Source organism: Sapajus apella, unplaced genomic scaffold, assembly GCF_009761245.1.
Source record: "Sapajus apella isolate SASKATOON/1434 unplaced genomic scaffold, GSC_monkey_1.0 scaffold24, whole genome shotgun sequence".
Taxonomy (NCBI): Eukaryota; Metazoa; Chordata; class Mammalia; order Primates; family Cebidae; genus Sapajus; species Sapajus apella.
Window position 1 is genome coordinate 21,331,896 of NW_022436964.1, and position 22,084 is coordinate 21,353,979.

The following is a 22,084-nucleotide window of genomic DNA, read 5'->3' on the forward strand; positions in this document are numbered from 1 at the left end:
CTGTCTATTAAAAGGTTACATAATCATGTATAACCTACATATTGTAAGTAAGACCAGGAAATGCTCCGTTCTTAGAAGGTCCAGTCGGTAAGCTCTCTCTTTCTCCCATAAGCTTGCTAGGATAAGGTTCTATATCATGTGGCCTTAGGAATTGGATTTTGGCATGGACACAATATAAAGTTCTCACTTAGACCTTGTAATTAAGCTAAATATTTGAATCCAGTTTTACTAGGGTTATATTAAGTATTGGTTTAGTTATCTTAATACTTTGCTGTTGTTTCCTGTTTGTAACATATTCTTGGAATATTTTATTCTTTGAATGCGGGTGTAGCAAAGCCAACAAAACATACCAAGTCCAGGTATTGGGGTGTATTAGTTATCTTTTGCTGTATAACAAATCACCCCAAAACTTACAACTGAAAACATTTATTTTCTCCACTTTCTGTGAGTCAGGTATTTGGGAGCAATTTAGCTGGGTGGTTCTAGATTAAGGTCTCTCACTAGACTGTAATCAAGGTGTTAGCCAGGCCTTAAATCTCATCTTAAGGCCTGACTGAGGGATGATCTGCTTACAGTCTCACTCTACATGGTTGTTGACAGGACTCAGAAAATCTGCTTCCAGGGTCACTTACATATGCATCTCACAACAGGGTAGCTAAGAGCAAACGCCCAAAGTGGAAGGCCATGGTCCTTTTATAACCTAATCTTAGCAGTAGCACCTTATCACTCCTGACATATTCATTTCATTACAAGCAAGTCAATAAATCCAGCCCATAATCAAGAAGAGGAGATGATAAGAGCATGACTGCTAGAAGGTAGGAAACATTGGGAAATATTTCAGAGGCCACATGCCTAACTGGCTGACCTTGGTGATAATTCCATGTTGATAGCTTTAATTACTCAGTAGTATGCAATATGTCCAAAATTTATTAGACCATAGAAACATTTTTACCCTTTATTAACTATGGACATTGCATGGTAAGTATTCTCTAGAGCAGTTTGCTAAATGATACTTTAGACTTAAGAGTAATCTCTTCATTTTACAATTAGAAAAACTGAGATCTAGCGATATTATGGAATTGCCTATGGCCACAGCTAGATATTAGCAGATGTGAGATGAGGACCTTGTTTCTGTACTCCTACTTCCACACTATTTCCACTGTTCTATATACGTATTTGATTGTGTTTGTGTGAGTGTGCTTCAGTTGCATTATCATATTCTATTGTTGTCTTTATAGGGCAAATCATATATTTTGCCATTAAGACATAAAGAAAGTAATTTTTGTATTCCCACTTAGGGATACATTGTGATCACAAAGCAAACACTCATTTTTTTTTTATAGAAAAGGCAAAAATTAGTATAATATGAATTATTCATGGTTTTCTGGTTGAAATCCATTTTAATTTGTTGTTAATTGTATGCCAATATTTTCATGACTAGAAACACTAATCACTGGATTCATGACTATAAATAACGGCTCATAAAAATCATGAAAACCTTAAAAATTATTTTCTCTGTGATCCTAAATAAACCATTTAATGTTTCTAGTCCTTAGATCCAACCTTTAGTAGATATTATGATATCTCTCAGAATTTTTTGTGTGTGTGGACTATAGAGAGTGTTTTAGAAAAGAAAGTCCAACTTACTTGATATAAAAGGAAGAAGGATAGTGAAAGTCCATTATCTTTAGTTGATATGGGTATTTTCACTTAACTTTTAAATTTTCTTATGTTTGTATCTTTTCTCTTTCTTTTTTTTAATTGTACTTTAGGTTCTGGGGTACATGTGCAGGTCTTGCAGGATTGTTGCATAGGTACACACATGGCAGTGTGGTTTGCTGTCTCCACCCCCATGTCACCTACATTTGGTATTTCTCCTCATGTTATCCCTCCCCAACCTCCCCACTCCCTGACTGTCTCTCCCTGACGGTCTCCCTGCAACAGACCTGTGTGTGATGCTCCCCTTCCTGTGTCCCTGTGTTCTCATTGTTCAACATCTGCTTGTGAGTGACAACATGTGGTAGTTGATTTTCTGTTCTTGTGTCAGTTTGCTGAGAAAGATGGTTTCCAGATTCATCCATGTCCCCACGAAAGACATGAACTCATCATTTTTTATGGCTGCATAGTATTCAATGGTGTATTTGTGCCACATTTTCCTTGTCCAGTCTATCATTGATGGGCATTTGGGTTGCATTCAGGTCTTTGCTATTGTAAACAGTGGCGCTATGAAGATACGTGTGCATCTGTCTTGATAACAGTATGATTTATAATCCTTTGGGTATATACCCAGTAATGGGATTGCTGGGTCAAATGGAAATTCTATTTCTAGGTCCTTAAGGAAGTACCACGCTGTCTTCCACAATGGTGGAACTAGTTTACACTCCCACCAACAGTGTAAAAGTGTTCCTATTTCTCCACATCTTCTCTAGCTTCTGTTGTCTCCAGATTTTTTAATGATCGCCATTCTAACTGGCATGAGGTGGTATCTCAATGTGGTTTTGATTTGTATTTCTCTAATAATCAGTATGATGAGCATTTTTTCATGTTTGTTGGCCTCATATATGTCTTCTTTTGAAAGATGTCTGTTCATATCCTTCTCCCAGTTTTGGATGGGTTTGTTTTTTTCTTGTAAATCTGTTTTAGTTCTTTGTAGATTCTGGATATTAGTCCTTTGTCAGATGGGTAGATTGCAAAAATTTTTTCCCATTCTGTTGGTTTCTGATTCACTCTAATGATTGTTTCTTTTGCTGTACAGAAGCTGTGGAGTTTAATTAGGTCCCATTTGTCAATTTTGGCTTTTGTTGCCAATGCTTTTGGTGTTTTAGTCATGAAGTCCTTGCCTGTGCCTATGTCCTGAATGGTTTTGCCTAGGTTTTGTTCTAGGGTTTTTATGGTGTTAGGTCTTATGTTTAAGTGTTTAATCCATCTGGAGTTAATTTTAGTGTAAGGTGTCAGGAAGGGGTCCAGTTTCTGCTTTCTGCACACTGCTAGCCAATTTTCCTGACACCATTTATTAAACAGGGAATCCTTTCCCTATTGCTTGTTTTTGTGAGGTTTGTCAAAGATCAGATGGTTGTAGATGTGCGGCATTGCCTCCGAGGTCTCTGTTCTGTTCCATTGATCTACATCTCTGTTTTGGTACCAGTACTATGCTGTTTTGATTACTGTAGCCTTGTAGTAAGTATAGTTTGAAGTCAAGTGGTGTGATGCCGTCAGCTTTGTTCTTTTTGCTTAGGATTGTCTTGGATATGTGGGCTCTCTTTTGGTTCCATATGAAGCTTGAGGTGTTTTTTTCCAGTTCTGTGAAGAAGGTCATTGGTAGCTTGATGGGGATAGCATTGAATCCATAAATTACTTTGGGCAGTATGGCCATTTTCACGATATTCTTCTTAACCATGAGCATGGTTGTTTGTCCATCTGTTTGTGTCCTCTCTTATTTCCTTGAGCAGTGGTTTGTAGTTCTCCTTGTAGAGGTCCTTTACGTCCTTTGTTAGTTGTATTCCTAGGTATTTTATTCTTTGTAGCAGTTGTGAATGGGAGTTCGCTCATGATTTGGCTCTCTGTTAGTCTGTTATTGGTGAATAGAAATGCTTCTGATTTCTGCACATTGATTTTGTATGCTGAGACTTTGCTGAAGTTGCTTATCAAGTTTAAGGAGATTTTCGGCTGAGATGATAGGGTCTTCTAAATATGTAATCATGTCATCTGCAAATTGTGACAATTTGACTTCTTCCTTTCCTAATTGAATACCCTTTATTTCTTTTTCTTGCCTAATGGCTCTGGTTAGAACTTCCAATACTATATTGAATAGGAGTGGTGAGAGAGGGCATCCTTGTCTAGTGCCAGATTTCAAGGGAATGCTTCCAGTTTTTGCCCATTCAGTATGATATTGGCTGCAGGTTTTTCGTAAATAGCTTTTATTATTTTGAGATATGTTCCTTCGATACTTAGTTTATTGAGAGTTTTTATCATAAAAGTCTGTTGAATTTTGTTAAAGACCTTCTCTGTATCGAGAATATCATGTGGTTTTTGTCTTTGGTTCTGTTTTTGTGGTGAATTACGTTTATAGACTTGGGTATGTTGAACGAGCCTTGTATCCCCGGGATGAAGCCTATTTGATTGTGATGGATAAGCTTTTTGATGTGGTGTTGCAATTGGTTTGCCACTATTTTATTGAAGATTTTTGCATCTATGTTCATCATGGATATTGGCCTGAAGTTTTCTTTTCTTCTTGAGTCTCTGCTGGGTTTTGGTATCAGGATGATGTTGGTCTCATAAAATGATTTGGGAATGATTCCCTCTTTCTGGATTGTCTGGAATAGTTTCAGAAGGAATGCTACTAGCTCCTCTTTATATGTCTGGTAAAGTTCAGGGTGAACCCATCAGGACCAGGACTTCTTTTGGTTGGTAGACTATCAATTGCTGCCTGAACTTCAGCCGTTGTTACTGGTCTGTTCAAAGTTTCAACTTCTTCCTGGTTTAGGCTTGGGAGGGTGCAAGTGTCCAGGAATTGATCCATTTTTTCCAGGTTTACTGGTTTATGTGCATAGAGTTGTTTGTAGTAATCTCTGATGGTAGTTTGTATTTCTGTGGAATCAGTGGTGATATCCCGTTTTTGGTTTTTTATTGCATCTATTTGATTCTTCTCCCTTTTTTTTTTTTTTTTTTAATGTGGCTAGCTGTCTATTTTGTTGATCTTTTCAAAAAACCAGCTCCTGGATTTATTTTTTTGAAGGGTTTTTTGTGTCTCTGTCTCCTTCAGTCCTGCTCTGATCTTAGTTATTTCTTGTCTTCTGCTAGCTTTTGAGTTTTTTTGATCTTGCTCCTCTAGCTATTTCAATTTTGATGATAGGGAGTTGATTATAGATCTTTCCTCACTTCTGTGGTGGGCATTCATTGCTATAAATTTCCCTCAAGACACTGCTTTAAGTGTCCCAGAGATTCTGGTACACTGTGTCTTTGTTCTCATTGGTTTCAAAGAACATCTTTGTTTCTGCCTTCATTTCATTGTTTATCGAGTTGACATTCAGGAGCAGGTTGTTCAGTTTCCATGAAGTTGTGAGGTTCTTATTTTCTTAATTCTGAGTTCTAATTTGATTGCCCTGTGGTCTGAGAGACTGTTTGTTATGATTTCTGTTCTTTTGCATTTGCTGAGGAGTGATTTACTTCCAATTATGTGGTCAATTTTAGAGTAGGTGCAATGCAGTGCTGAGAAGAATGTATACTCTGTGGATTTGGGGTGGAGAGTTCTGTCAATGTCTATTAGTTCCACTTGGTCCAGATCTGAATTCAGGTGCTGGATATCCTTGTTAATTTTCTGTCTCATTGATCTAATACTGACAGTTAAAGTCTCCCACTATTATTGTGTGGGAGTCTAAGTCTTTGTAAGTCATTAAGAACTTGCTTTATGTACCTGGTTGCTCCTGTATTGGGTGCGTATATATTTAGAATCACTAGCTCTTCTTGATGCATTGATCCTTTAACCATTATGTAATGCCCTTCTTTTTCTCTTTTGATCTTGTTGGTTTGAAGACCATTTTCTCAGAGACTAGGACTGTAACTCCTTCTTTTTTTTCCTCTCCATTTGCTTAGTAAATATTCCTCTATCCCTTTCTTTTTAGCCTATGTGTGTTCTTGCACGTAAGATGGGTTTCCTGAATACAGCACACCGATGGGTCTTGACTTTTTATCCAATTTGCCAGTTTATGTCTTTTGATTGGGGCATTTAGCCCATTTACATTTAAGGTTAATATTGGTAAGTGTGAATTTGATCCTGCTATTTTGATGCTAGCTGGATGTTTTGCCTGTTATTTGATGCATTTTCTTCATTGTGTCGATGGTCTTTACCATTTGGTATGTTTTTGGAGTGGCTGGTACTTGTTGTTCCTTTCCTTGTTTAGTGCTTCTTTCAGGAGGAGCTCTTGTAAGGCAGGCCTGGTGGTGATGAAATCTCCCAGCAATTGCTTGTCTGTAAAGGATTTTCTTTCTCCTTCACTTATGAAGCTTAGTTTGGCTGGATATGAAATTCTAGGTTGAAAGTTCTTTTCTTAAGGATGTTGAATATTGGCCCCCTCTCTCTTCTGGCTTGTAGGGTTTCTGCTGAGAGATCCTCTGTGAGTCTGATGGGCTTCCTTTTGTAGGTAAACCAACCTTTCTCTTTTGAGGTCCTTAGCATTTTTCTTCTTTTTTCAACCCTCGTGAATCTGATGATTATATGCCTTGGGGTTGCTCTTCTTGAGGAATCTCTTTGTGGTGTTCTCTATATTTCCTGGACTTGAATATTGGCCTACCTTGCTAGATTGGGGAAGTTTTGCTGGATAATATCCTGAAGAGTGTTTCCTGCTTGGATTCATTCTGTCCGTCACATTCAGTTACACCTATCAAACGTAGATTAGGTCTTTTCACATAATCCCATATTTCTGAGAGACTTTGTTCATTTCATTTCACTCTATTCTTGCTGCCTTGTTTTATTTCATTGAGTTGATCTTCAGTCTCTGATATCCTTTCTTCTGCTGGTCTTTTTGGCTATTGAATCTTGTGTATGCTTTGCGAAGTTCTTGTGCTGTGTTTTTCAGCTCCATGAAGTCATTTATATTCTTTTCGAAGCTGTTTATTCTAGTTAGCATCTCATCTAACCTTTTTTCTAGGTTGTTAGTTTCTTTGCATTGGGTTAGCCCATGTTCTTTTAGCTCAGAGAAGGCTGTTATTACCCACCCTCTGAAGCCTGTTTCTGTCAAATTCATCAGATTCATTCTCTATCCATCTTTGATCCCTAGCTGGTGAGGAGTTGTGATCCCTTGGAGGAGGAGAAGCATTCTGGTTTTTGGTGTTTTCCTTCTTTTTATGATGGTTTCTTCCCATCTTAGTGGCTTTATCTACCTGTGGTCTTTGTAGTTGGTGACTTTTGGATAGGGTCTCTGAGTGGACGTCCTTTTTGTTGATCTTGAAGCTATTTCTTTCTGCTTCTTAGTTTTCCTTTTAACAGTCACGCCCCTCTGCTGCAGGACTGGTAGAGGTCCACTCCAGACCCTGCTTGCCTGGGGATCACCTGCAGTGGCTGCAGAACAGTAAGGGTTGCTGCCAGTTTCTTCTTCTGTTATCTTTGTCCCAGAAGGGTACCTACCAGGTGTTGGCCTGAGCTCTCCTTTATGAGATGTCTCTTTGGGTATACAAGGGTCAGAGAGCTACTTGAGGAGACAGTCTGTCCATTACAGGAGCTCAAGTACTGTGCTGGGACCTCCATTGTTCTGTGCAGAGCTGCTGGGCAGGTATCTTTAAGTGTGCTGCAGTGGAACTTATAACTGTCTCTTTTCCCAGGTGCTCTCACCTAGGAATGTTGGCTTTGTTTATAAGTTCCTGACGTGCTGCTGCCTTTATTCAGAGATGCCCTGCCCCACACGGAGTAGTCTAGTCACAGTCCACCAGTAGTGGTGTTCCTGAGCTGCCACAGGCACTGTCCAGCTGCTGTGTGAAGTGCTTTGGTATTGGTGGACTGCATCAGTGGTGGTGGACGCCCTTCGCCCCACTGAGCTACACTGTTCCGGTCCAGCTGCACTTGCTGGGAAACTCAATCTAGAGCATTTCAGATTGCTTGTTTATGGGGGGGTCTTACCTGCTGAGCCAGATTGCCTGGCTCCCTGTCTCCTCCCCCTTCCTTTCAGTTGAATGGGCGGCTCTGTCTCCCAGGCATTCCAGGCGCCAGTTGAAACAGCTGCTCAGATTTGTGTGAGTTTCTGTGCGCCTACCTGCAGCACCACAGCACCAGCCCTGCCAAAAACTCATGGTGCTTTTCAGTCCAGGAATCTCCTGGTCTGTGGGCAGTAAAAACTTGTTTGGAAACGTGAGCATTCACCCTCTGTGTTGTTCTTGATGGGAAATGCACTCTAGAGCTATTCCTATTCAGCCATCTTGGATCACCTCTTTTCTCAGCTTTGAATACAAACATGAATATATGAATAATTGTATGATTAAGACCTTTTCTGTGTTAATTAGCTTGATTGTGGTAATCATTTCATAATGTATGCATATATCCAGTAATCACATTATACACTTAAATGTATACAATTTTTATTTGCCAGCTCTTTCTTAAGAAAGAAAAGAAGAAAGCCAGTGTTTCAAATTCCAAAATCCAAAATGAAAAACCATCCTTGGCTATTAGAGTCAGAACTTTAAAAACCAGTGGATGAAAATCTAAAGAGCATTCTAGAAACCAGACATCCTTGGAAGGATCTGAATTACTTTCACAATTTTAGTTTATTTCTCTGAAAGCATGTCGTTTTAATATTACACAAATATTTGAGTCCCTACTTAAATGCCAGGTACTCTGTTGGTCACTATAGACATGGGTTACAGTCACTGGCTCTGAAGAGCTTACAACTTAGTGGAGGTGGATAGCCAACTAATTATAGAACAGTATGATAAGTATATACTGTATTTAAACTTCACACTCATCATGGTGTCTAAGAGTTTTGTAAGATGTGAATTGGAACAAATGTCAACATTATACTTATGTATATTTGTGAATTGTTTATTGATTTTTGAGATAGCAAAACATAATTACAAGTTTCCTTTCACACAAAATTCCATTAATGTGTTTGGTTATAGATTTAATTATTTAAAAAAATAGAATGCAACAGGATGCAACAGTGTTGTTTTTCAGTACTTAACTGGGAATTTCTTTAGCATTATTCAGAAAGTACCCCTAAGTTAAACAGTAACACAGTAAATTATAGTATGTTTCTGTATCAATGTGTAACCAACATTGGTTAGGCACTTAGGCTTACTGGTTTTATTAGTCTGTTCTGATGCTGCTAATAAAGACATACCTGAAACTAGGTAATTTATAAAGGAAAGAGGTTTAATTGACTCAGTTACCTATGGCTGGGGAGGCCTCAGGAAACTTACAATCATGGCAGAAGGCACCTCTTCACAGGGCAACAGGAGAGAGAGAATGAGTGCCAGCAAGGGAAATGCCAGATGCTTATAAAACCATCAGATCTCATGAGAACACACTCACGATCACGAAAACAGCCTGGAGGAAACCACCCCCATGATTCAACTGCCTCCCACCAGGTCCCTCTGATGACACATGGGGATTATGGGGATTACAATTCAAGATGAGATTTGGGTGAGGACACTGCCAAACCATGTCACTGGTAGTATTTTTACTCTCTCTTACTTGATTTCTCTGTTCCTATCTCAAACCCTTTTCTCTAGTCCTATCTCAAACCCTTCTGGTTTCCTATCCTAAATCCTGCTTTTTCTTTAGTTTTCTTCATGCTCTTCTTCCATAAGAAAAATAGAGGCATTTCAAATTAAAAGTGAGACTGATTTTTGCCTATCAAAGTGACAAAGATTTAGAAAAAGTATAATGACCATTGTTGGTAGGGATGTGATAAAATACACATTTTCCCACTGTTTGTTGGAACATCAAATAGTTACTACTTCGAGAGAGCTTCTAATGCAGTGTGTGTCAAGGGCCTTTGAAATGTTTGTATCTTTTGAACAGCTAATTGTTAAGTATTCTTAATAGAGATGCACACAAGTATTTATTTAAAGAATATTATTGCAATGACATGACTGTATTAATTTAAAAATTTTTCTTAGTGTACATTTGTTTCCAATGTTAAAAAATTAGTGCATTTGTGTGACAATATACCACAGTTAAAAGGACAATGTATATATAGTGGCAAGGAATATATATATATATATATATATATATATATATATATAGGAATATATAGTGGCACTGGAAAATAAATTTTATGGATACATTGTTTAGCGGTGGAAAAGAAGATAAAACTCTTACTTCCTACTTTTGGTTTCTAAAATATGTTTTGGAATAATTTCTCACAACAGCCAAATGAGACAGACATTTTATTATACTCCACTTTAAGGAAGGAAAAAAACCTCATGTTAGGGAGAAGTGAATTGTCCAAGGTCAGAGAGAGAGCAAGTTGTGCATCAAGATTCTAATTCCCATCTGACTCGAGAGTCCTGGTTCTACCCACTTTGTTATGTGGCCTTTTAAACTGTGTACAGATTTAACTTTGAGCCTACATATGGTCTAGGTTTGTTTTTTTTTTTAATTTACTTCAATTATATAATTGAAAATATAATCACTTAGAATCTTGTATTTCAAGAACTACATTGTTTTATCCTTTAAGGATGCAGTAATATCCAAATACACTAATTTGATTAATACCAAAAACCTATACTTTAAGTTATTGCAACTTACCAATTCTATGTAGTTAATGAGTCTTAGGTAAAAAGAATGGATTTCTTTAAAGATATCTTTAAAAAAAAAAAAAAGTAGGGCCATCCATAGGCTAAAAGTTTCTTTCTTCTTAATCTGCTTGGGCTGCTATTAACAAAATACCATAGACTGGGTAGCTTAAACATCAGACATTTATTTCTCTCAATTCTAGAGCCTGGAAATTCTGAGATCAAGGTACTGGCAGGGGTTGGTTTCTGGTGAGGGCTCTCTTCTTGGCATGCAGATGGCCATCTTCTTGCTGTGTCCTCACATGGGAGAGAGATTGCTTTAATGTTTCTTCCTCTTCTTATAAGGGCACTAGCCTTGTCACATTAGGATTCCACCCATATAACCTCATTTAACTTGTATCACCTCCTCACAAGGCCCTATCTCCAAATACAGTCTCCAAATTCATCATATAAATTTTTGCGGGAGAGGGGGTCAGTCACAGACATTTAACAAGATCACTGAAAGTGATATCAAGATATTTTGCAGAAGAGGAAAATCCTTTCTGGAAGTTAGTGACAAAAGTTTAGGAATTCCTCAGCATGTCCCTTGGCTTATCTTGATAATTAATGTTCATCATTTATTTAAATGGTTTTTTGAAGTAATTTATATTTTGGCCTGTAATTCCTCCTGAAGAAGTTAAATTTATAGGTTTACTACCCACCAGTTGAGATAGTATTTTCTTAACTTGTTCTAGGAGTTAAAGATGTGTCTATGCTACTAGAATTCTCTATATAATTTATTTGTAATTTGCCTCGAAAACTTATTTCCATCCTAATGTGACGTGTCATTTAGGGTAATTTTGGGAGTGTGGAGATGTGCCGATATGACCCTCTACAGGACAACACTGGGGAGGTGGTGGCTGTAAAAAAGCTTCAGCATAGTACTGAGGAGCACCTGAGAGACTTTGAAAGGGAAATTGAAATCTTGAAATCACTGCAGCATGACAACATTGTAAAGTACAAGGGAGTGTGCTACAGTGCTGGTAAGTTGACCATTGAAACCTATTTTAAATTCTAGGTATGGGCCAGGCACAGTGGCTCAGGCCTGTAATCCTAACACTTTGGGAGGCCGTGGTGGGCAGATCATGAGGTCAGGAGATTGAGACCATCCTGGCCAACCTGGTAAAACCCTGTCTCTACTAAAAATACAAAAAATTAGCTGGGTATGGTGGCATGCTTCTGTAGTTCCAGCTACTAGGGAGGCTGCGGCAGGAGAATCGCTTGAACCTGGGAGGTGGAGGTTGCAGTGAGCCGAGATCGCGCCACTGCACTCTAACCTGGCGACAGAAAAAAAAATTCAAGGTATGCGTTTGGCATCCTGTGTAACAGAAATGTACAGTGTCTAACAATCTGGACTTATGCCAATGCCCAGAGGGAGAAACATTCTATAATGACTGGAGATTGTGTTTGGTGATCATGGACATAACTATAGGAAGTATTTGGCTAGTTAGGCATTCATTTCACCTCTTAAGTTTACCAAGAGTGTATCATTTTTAAAGAAATTGTTTTTGCTTACATTTTCTATAAGAATAATCTTGAATTTGATGTTTTTGTTCTATGTAAATGAGGAGAAAGGAAATAGTCTCATCAGTTTATTTTGGTTTGCCTAAAGAGTTACAGAAAACTGAAACAGAAATAGTTTTAAAGCTTTTATTCAAAACGTTTTTGTTTTTATTCAAAAGTTTTTGATTCAGGAAGCTTATATTCTTAACAACTATATCACCTTTAATGTTTAATAAAGTTTTATCATCTTAGATTTTATATATAAGTCATTTATGATTTCAGTATAATATGGCAAAGTAAAACACTGTTTCCACCTCTATGTTAAAAGGTCGGCGTAATCTAAAATTAATTATGGAATATTTACCATATGGAAGTTTACGAGACTATCTTCAAAAACATAAAGAACGGATAGATCACAAAAAACTTCTGCAGTACACATCTCAGATCTGCAAGGTACCTAATATCCTGATTGATTGCTATAGATGAAGCAAGCATGTTGAAGTAATTGTTAGGAATTCATCTAGACTTTTTCTTAGATAATAAAGGGAATAGGGGTAAGACTATTTAAATTGTTTATGTTCATGAAACTAACTGAAAGAAAAATGTTTTATCCATAGGGTATGGAGTATCTTGGTACAAAAAGGTATATCCACAGGGATCTGGCAACAAGAAATATATTGGTGGAGAATGAGAACAGAGTTAAAATTGGAGATTTTGGGTTAACCAAAGTCTTGCCCCAAGACAAAGAATACTATAAAGTAAAAGAACCTGGTGAAAGTCCCATATTCTGGTGAGTATATTTCAGTATAAGTGAAATTTTAGAGCACAGATTTCAAACTTCATTGTTATTAATAGTTTGTCATTTATATTTACAATAATAGTGAGTATTTACTCTATGCTTACATTGGGCTAAATGCATTTTATAATCTCATTTAACCCTTGTAACAACCCTTGGAGAACATTTATGATTATTATCTCCATTTTAAGCATGGAGAACTGAATAGCTTACCCAAGGTGACATGACTAGTAAATCACTGAACCAGGATTCAAACCCAGAAAGTCTGATCCCAGAGTTTGCTTGTAAGCCTTCCTAAACATGATGATAATGCTTTAATCTGGCATTAATTGAATATTTTAATATGTTGCAGCAATTTGAAGCTAAAGGTTTTTCTTTTTTTTTTTTTTTGGAGACAGAGTTTCGCTCGTTACCCAGGCTGGAGGGCAATGGCGCGATCTCGGCTCACTGCAACCTCTGCCTCCTGGGTTCAAGCAATTCTCCTGCCTCAGCCTCCCGAGTAGCTGGGACTACAGGCGCGCGCCACCATGCCCAGCTAATTTTTGTATTTTTAGTAGAGACGGGGTTTCACCTTGTTGACCAGGATGGTCTCGATCTTTTGACCTCGTGATCCACCCGCCTTGGCCTCCCAAAGTCCTGGGATTATAGGCTTGAGCCACCGTGCCTGGCCGCTAAAGGTTATTTTTGATTTGAATTAATTGTGAGGAGCATTCAAACCTAATTTTTTTATGTGGAATATACTGTTGTTTCTGTTTATCTGTGCTTTGATGGAAGATTTCCTTTTTTATGCCTTCATTTATTTACAGTGCATTTTCCTTTCTAGGAATGATTTGGTGGGATTATATTAAAATATTTTGGTTTTGCATACATTCTAATAGGCTTTCATTCTGATTTATTCATCTGCTAAAATACTTTTAAGACAATATTATGTGAGTCAGATGTTAGTGTTAAAGAAGGGGTTTTTATTTTGGCTAAGTATGTTTTATTTACATTCTTGATATTTAATTTGAAAATCAGAATTACTGATACAAATAACATAACTGCCAGTTTATAAATATTTTTCTGTGGGTCATCAGAATGACTAGAAATATATACATTATTCAGTTTGCTGCTGCCAAGTTCACAGATCATCTACATGTGCTAGCTATCTTTATTTTGTATGTGTAAATTTTTCAACTAACTCCAATGATTGCAAATTATTAGTCTGGAAATAAATCAGGTAAGAAAGCACCAATGATTTAGAACAGATTGATTATTTCCACTGACGGGTAACTTGTAATGCTATTATGAATGTGTTTTAAATAACAGTCTCTATCTTTTAAAGATACATCTTGAAGTAATTTATGACTGAAATACTATTATGTTTGAGATTCACTTTATATAAATTCACTGGGGTGGGGGTGTGGAGTAATACATGAAACAAGAGGGGCAACGAGTTTAGCTGAGTGACAGGTACATGGTTGTTAATTGTTGTGTAATTTATGTAAGTTTGACATATTTCATAATATTTTAAGAATACTTTTTGAGGAATGTCCTCCTGATAATCATTAGAATTGCTTTCATCTAATTATTTTTAAGGTATTAGTTAAACTAAAAAGACATCTAAAAATAATCATCTGTTTTGGCCATATCCCCAGTGATATATGAGTTTCTTTTTATTATTTTCAGAATGAGAAATTAAAGAGGTTAAATAAAAGTAGCTGGCAGTCAGTAAATATTAGTTATATGAAGATCCAGAGATATGGATATACTTAATGAATATGTTAATAAACATTTATTAATACTCTACAGAGCCCCAAATACTATATAGGGACCTAGGGATAAGAAGATAGGATTAGCATAAGAAAAGATGGACTGTCCCTTAGTAGGAGGGCTGAACTAAAAGGAAAAGTTTGATGTGGTAGGCAAATTTAACCGACAGGTCTGCTACTCATAGTCCCTTCCCTTTAAGGGCTTATAATTAGGAAAAGTCAAATGTATAATCAAATCATTGCAACCATTTTTTTTTCCTCCAGGATACTTACATGGATTCATCTTTAAATGCATCTTTGCATCTTGGCTTGCAAAGAACAGCTTATTTTCACTTCTTAGAAGGGACTCTGCAGTTAACCCTGGTATTGTCTATAGAGACAGAAATAAATTAATTTGGATTTTAGTTATCTTTCTATATCAGAGGTTCCCAAGACCACCCCCATGTTGACAATTTGCTGGGAAGACTCACAGGACTCACCATATATCCATATCCATAGTTCTGATTCATTATAGGGAAATAATACAAAGCAAAGGTATAGCAAGGGGAAAAGGCATACGGGACAAAGTCTGGAGGAAACTAAGCACAAGCTTCCAAGGGGCCTATTCCAGTAAACTTGTGTGGGACACATTTAATTCCCCCAGCAATGAATTGCAACAATACGTGTGAAATACTGTCTATCAGGGAAGCTCATTAGAGACACACTGTGCAAGATTTTCACTGGGACTGGTCACATAGGCACTCTCTGCCTGGCACATACTAAAATTACAGACTCCCAGAAGAAAAGCAGATGTTAACATAAACTGTATTGTTCGTACAAACAATCTAGGCATAGTGAGTCACTCTTATATAGGGAACTGTGGAATCCCTCCTTTAATCTAAGTTCACAGGTGCCAGGCAAAAAGGCCCTTCTAATCGTGGAAGCCTTAGGCCTGCTGTGTTAACTTTTTTCTCTACCCCCACCTCTTTTTTTTAAATATAATGATTTGCAGGTAAAATCAAGAGTCCACATATTGAGTAAATGTCTTTTAAATGTTCTTCATATATTACAGGTATGCTCCAGAATCACTGACAGAGAGCAAGTTTTCTGTGGCCTCAGATGTTTGGAGTTTTGGAGTGGTTCTGTATGAACTTTTCACATACATTGAGAAGAGTAAAAGTCCACCAGCGGTCAGTGTGCCTTTTATTTACTTTCAGTTTTCTGTTTGTTCGTTTGATTTGTATAAATTCATGGGGTACAAGTATAATTTTGCTACATGCATGCATTGCATAGTGGTGAAGTCAGAGCTTTTTGGTATCCACCACCTTAATACAATGCATTATACCCCTTAAATAATCTCTCAGCATCTACCCAGCCAACTGCTCACCCTTCCAAGTCTCCACTGTCTGTCACTCCACATTCTACGTCCATGTGTATACATTATTTAGCTCCCACTTATAAGTAAGAACATGTAATATTTGTCTGTGACTGATGTGTTTCACTTAAGATAATTACCTCCACGTTGCTGCAAAAGGCAAGATTCATTTTCATGGCTGAATAGTATTCCGTTGTGTATGTATATCACATTTTCTTTATCCAGTTATTCACCGATGGACAGACACTTAGGTTGATTCCGTAACTTTGTTTTTGTGAAGAATGCTGTGATAAACAAAAAAGTACAAGTATCTTTTTGATGCAGTGATTTCTTTTCCTTTGGGTAGATACCCCATAGTGGGATTCTTGGATCTAGTAGTTCTATTTTTAGGTCTTTGAGAAATCTTTATAATGTTTTCCATAGAAGTTGTACAAAGTACATTCAGCATTTCTGCAACAGTGTAGAAGAGTTCCCTTTTCTCCACATCCTTGCCAATATCTGTTATTTTTTCCTTTTCTTTTCATTCTGACTGGAGTAAGACATATTTCACTGTGGTTATTTTTTTCTCTTTTTGTAATTCTGACTGGAGTAAGACATACTTCATTGTGATTTTAATTTGCATTTCTCGGATATTAGTGATGAAGATTTTTTCATATGTCTCTTGTCCTTTTGGGTGTCTTCTTTTGAAAATGTCTATTCATCTCCTTTGCCCACTTTTTAACAGGATTATTGGGATTTTTGGTTGAATTGTTTTGAGTTCCTTATAAATTGTGGAGAGTAGTCACTTGTCAGATGCAACGTTTGCAAGTATTTTCTCCTATTCTGCAGGTTTTCTGTTCATTCTGATTATTTCTTTTCCTATGCAGAAGTTTTTAGTTTAATGAAGTGTCATTTGTCTGTTTTTAGTTTTGTTGCCTATGCTTTTGAGGTTTTTGCCATGAATTCTTTGTCTACATCACTTCCATATAGTATTTTTAGAGCTTTAGATCTTACATTTAAGTCTATAATCTATCCTGAGTTAATTTTTATATATGGTGAGAAATATAGGTCCAGTTTCATTCCTCTGCATATGACAATCCAATTTACCAGCACCACTCAGTTAAAAGGGTATCCATTGGCTGGACGTGGTGGCTCACACCTATAATTCCATCACTTTGGGAGGCCAAAGTGGGTGGATCACAAGGTCAGGAATTCAAGACCAGCCTAGCCAACACGGTAAAACCCCGTCTCTACTAAAAATACAAAAATTAGCCAGGCCTGGTGGTGGGTGCCTGTAGTCCCAGCTACTTGGGAGGCTGAGGCAGGAGAATCGCTTGAACCTGGGAGGCAGAGGTTGCAGTGAGCCGAGATTACGCCACTGCACTTCAGCCTGGGTGACAGAACAAGGTTCTGTCTCAAAAAAAAAAAAAAAAAAAGGGTGTCCTTTCCCATACTGCCCAAAGCAGTTCCTATCAAAATACCAATGTCCTTTTTTTCATAGAATTAGAAGAAATCCTAAATAGCAAAAGTGATTCTAAGCAAAAATAACAAAGCAGGAAGCATCACATTACTTGACTTCAAATTACACTATAAGGCTACAGTAACCAAAGCAGCATGGTACTTACATAAAAACAAACAAATCAGTGGAACAGAATAAAGAACCCAGAAATAAAGCCACATATTTGTAGCCAACTTACCTTTAATATATGTTCTTGTCGATTCTGTCAAAGTTTTTTTTTTTTTTTTTAACATGAGAAAAGATTTATCCAAAGAATAGTAAGCCTACGACTCATTTTAAAGCTCTTATTGCTTACTTTTAAGGCAATATGCAACAAAATAACCCCAAACTTGAAAAAGGGGGTATTCAGAAACTAGTTAATATATTCTCTTAATATTATTTTTATTAAATTCAGTAAGCTCATTCATTCTAGGAATTATTGCATAAGTCAAAATAAACCTTTCAAAGTAATTATTTCATCTTATAATATTTTTTTAATATGGAAAAGTATGAAAAATAAAAATCATCTCTAATGCAATTAGTCTGAGATGACCACCTTAATATTGTGGTATGTTATCTTTCAGGCTTATTTTATTTTGTGTATAAAAGTATATACAAAGAAGGTACATAAAATTTTTATAACTTTTATAAAATTAAGGTCATACTGTGCAGTTTGCTCTTCTATTTCATGAAGTATTAAAGCGTGGGTAAAGTTTACAATATTAGAAAAATGTACTGCAAATATGATTTCTAATTGCTGAGTAGCATTCCATCATAAGGGTATATATATCTGAACAATCATTTTCCATTCTTCAGTTTTTTAAGTAACACTTCAGTGAACATATTGAACATTCTTATAGATAAATACTTATAATTATCTCTGGTACTCACCTTAGAATAAAAGTGTAAAAGTTATTAACTATTTTTAAAGTTTTTTTTTTTTTAAATTTCAAAATGCTTTTTAGAAAAGCTATACCAGATTGTATCTCAATAGCAATGCATAGGGATGTACATGTCATCATTTGCCAATATTGGTCATTATATTTCTGTGCAGTTTTACCAAGTTGATAGGGGAGAAGTTATATATATTTTTATTTACATTTCTCTTATTAATGTGATTGAGTATATATTTATTGGGTGTTTAGGGTGAGTTATGTATATGTCTGAATTATCTCTTCTGTGCTTTGCCTATCTTTATGTCTATAATTTTGACCAATTTATAAGAACTCTCTCATGAAAATAAGTAAATGACATTTAAGTATTTTCCTAGCTTATAATTCAGACTTTAATTTTATAAACTTTTGATATATGAAAGTTTTCTCTGTTGCATAAATTTATGCTTATTCTTCATTTTTTCTTATATTCTCTTTTATATAACTATTTCAATTGAAATGTAATATGATATGTTTAAACAACAAAAAAAAACCTCAACGGAAATATGTTTTCAGTTCATGTGTTTTGAGCTCTTCTCAAGGGATTTGAGTTTATTATAGCTATGGAAATAGAAATTACAGAGGTTCCATATTTAACAGCCTTATGTTTTTGATCCTTAAAAGTAGTCTGTTTTGAAAAGGTTTGAAAACATACAAAAGCACACATATACTGAATTTTTCCCACTGACTGGAGGAAATTGAAAAAGAATTTTACTACAAATTAGATGTACAAAAAATACTGAAAGTGGATTTGTTTTAGGAATTTATGCGTATGATTGGCAATGACAAACAAGGACAGATGATCGTGTTCCATTTGATAGAACTGTTGAAGAATAATGGAAGATTACCAAGACCAGATGGATGCCCAGATGAGGTAACCCATTTTTTAATCTGTGATAATCATCCATTTTCCTTTTCTTTTTACTCAAGGACTTCAGTTCACTTTCTGAAATTTAATTTGCAGAGCTTCCAGATAAACAGCATAATCAGATGACTGTGGAACAAAGCACAATTGTGACATGTGCCCTGTATTGAAAATTAATGTCTTCCACCAATTATAGATGGTCCTTAGTGTTCACTGTAATTTTGGTTTATTTTCTCCTTTACAGATTTATATGATCATGACAGAATGCTGGAACAATAATGTAAATCAACGCCCCTCCTTTAGGGATCTAGCTCTTCGAGTGGATCAAATAAGGGATAACATGGCTGGATAAAAGAAAAGACCTTCATTCTGAGACCAAAGTAGATTTATAGAACAAAGTTTTCTATTTCACATTGCTGTGGACTATTATTACATACATCATTATTATGTAAATCGTGATGCTAGCCAGCAAAGATGTGAAAATACCTGCTGAAAACTTTCAAAGTTTAGTAAGTAAGTTTTTCTTCATGAGGCTACCAGTAGAAGACATTAATGAGAAGTACTTAGCAAGAAATTTTGTGAGAAGTTTCTTAAACGTTGTCAGTTAACATCACTCTTCTCTGGCAAAACAAAAACAGACTTTTCAATTCAGCTTTTTGAGATGTGAAAAAATTATTATGTAAATTTTGCAATGTTAAACATGCACAGAATATTTATGTACAGTTTTTACCACAGTGGATGTATAATACCTTGGCATCTTGTGTGATGTTTTACACACATGAGGGCTAGTGTTCATTAATACTGTTTTCTAATTTTTCCATACTTTATCTATAATTACTTCACTATACAAATTAAGATGTTCAGATAATTGAATAAGTACCTTTGTGTCCTTGTTCATTCATATCACTGGCCAGCATTATAAGCAGGTGTATGCTTTTAGCTTGTAGTTCCATGTACTGTAAATATTTTTCAAAGTAAAGGGAACAAATGTCTAGTTTTATTTGTATAGGAAATTTCCCTGACCCTAAAGAATACATTTTGAAATGAAAGAAGCTTACAAAGATAAAATCTATTTTCTTATGGTTTCCCTTTTATCTATTTGTGGTGAATGTGTTTTTTAAATGGAACTATCTCCAGATTCTCTAAGACTACTATGAACAGTTTTCTTTTAAAATTTTGAGATTAAGAATGCTAGAAGTATTGTCATCCATTGAGCTGTTAACTGCCAATAAGATTCTTTAATCCCTGGGATCTGTGCTCATGAATTAAATTTAAGCCTAAACCATAAAATAGATTGTTTTTAAAATGGATAGCTCATTAACGTGTAGCAGGTTAAGAATTTTTTCCTAAAGACTGTATATTTGAGGGGTTTCAGAACTCTGCATTGCAGTCATAGATTTTCTTTTATTAGAGGGGAAATGAGGAAAATAAGTGAGAAAGTATGCTTGTTAATTTTATTCAAGAATGCCAGTAGAAAATTCATAGTGTGTATCTTTAAGAAAAACGAGAGCATACATCTTTTCAATTAAGTATAAGGGGTTGTTCCTTGTTGTCATTTGTTATATTGCTACTCCACTTTAGATAACATACCTAAAATAAAATATGGTGGGTTTTTCGTGTGTGTGTGTGTATGTGTGTGTGTGTGTGTGTTATTTATACAAAACTAAAAATACTTGGTATTTTGATTAAAAAGAAAATAGTTTATTTTTAGTAGTATAGTCTACTTTTTTAAAACTTGTACTGAAGACTTCTGATTTTGGGTTGAAGGGAAGGAAAAGGAAGAAATGTTTTTTACCTTCATTATATTTAAGCATTTTAGTAACTGGATATAGAAATCATCTGAAAATGACAGTGAATTAGATTTTTAAAGAATTTCAGTAGCTATTTTAATGAAAGTTTCATATAATTAATTTGTAAAGATTCCTCAAGGATTATATGAAATACAATTATGAGATCTTCCATTTTATTACTTTTCAAGTGAAGAATAGCCTATCATAAAATATGCTTGATTTCCGATTTTCATACTAAAACTTGAGTACATACTTAAAAGTACGTCTTTTCAAAGGTCTCTAACATTGTTTTTTAAAACAAGATGTGAACTAAAAATTTTTTAAAAAATGCTTCATCTTTTAGTTTCATATAAAGAATCCCACATGTACATTCTTGCTTTTAGAGTGGGATCACTACCTTATTATAAAATACCAAGTTTCCAAGAGACTTCTTTTCACCGAGGCTTTGTAAAGTTTTCAGTTTTGATTCTGACTATACATAAAAATAAGCTAACCCTGCAGCTATTAAGTTGGTTCTGTACAAGAAACAGGTAATTATTGTACCACATAATGCCAAAATATTTTTTCACATTAATATTCTTCAGAAACAAGTGTAAAGGTATTCTTAGAATTATGTAATTGTGTAATATTCTAGTATAATAAGTTACACAGTCTTTATGTAAATGATTTTCTTTTTCCATGGGTACTTGCTTGGAAAATAGTCACTTTTTCATTCTATTTATATATGCTGCCAGTAACACTATAATTTGCTATGGAAGAGTGTTCTTTTAACCTAAGACTTCTACTTTAAAGCCAAGTGTAATTTTTATTACAACTATAACTTCTGGTATTTAAAGTTTACATAAAGAATTGTGGTATTTTCTAACTCTTTTCTGTTAGAAAAGAGTGGAGCCAATCTCCATTGGGGGAGTGGCATTATGTGCTTAATTTATTGAGACTATGTTAATTTCTTTAGCATGTTCCCTCCAAATTGAAATACTGATGTAGTAACTATTCAGAAGTGATTTTCTTTTGTCACCTAAACAAGGAAATGGGGGCGGGGGCACACACATTGGTTTAGGGATGTTATGATAGCTTACCTTCCAGTTTTTAAGAAATACTTCCTACGACTGCTATCAATCACAGTATTGTCTTTAATGAACATTGTTGTATTCCACCTTAATTCTGGTATTCAAATTATTTCTCAGGAAAGTTTTCTAGTATTTATAATAAAAGTGTCTCTAATTTGGGGGCATAATTTACTAAGAATCAGTTTGCTGTATACCAGAATAAATAACTGGTTAAATCCTGCTGACTTCCTAACAAAAGACTAGGTTTCATGAGATAAGCTTGATTTAAGAAAAAAAAAAAAAA

At 35.6% G+C, this 22,084-nt stretch overlaps 1 protein-coding gene across 5 annotated transcripts in view; it reads left to right on the top strand.

The window, feature by feature from the left end:
- The window catches only part of JAK2 (Janus kinase 2), a 115,088-nt gene extending 93,004 nt beyond the window's left edge, over positions 1-22,084 (top strand). For 4 of the 5 annotated variants that reach the window (XM_032291054.1, XM_032291056.1, XM_032291057.1 and 1 more), the window contains 6 exons: positions 11,057-11,246; positions 12,095-12,219; positions 12,384-12,556; positions 15,365-15,482; positions 18,837-18,950; positions 19,186-20,562. In XM_032291054.1, coding sequence (XP_032146945.1) covers positions 11,057-11,246; positions 12,095-12,219; positions 12,384-12,556; positions 15,365-15,482; positions 18,837-18,950; positions 19,186-19,293 — 828 coding nt within the window. In that variant the 3' untranslated portion in view covers positions 19,294-20,562. Of the gene's footprint in view, positions 1-11,056; positions 11,247-12,094; positions 12,220-12,383; positions 12,557-15,364; positions 15,483-18,836; positions 18,951-19,185 lie in introns of all 5 variants that reach the window. The other variant, XM_032291053.1, reaches the window with a different exon arrangement.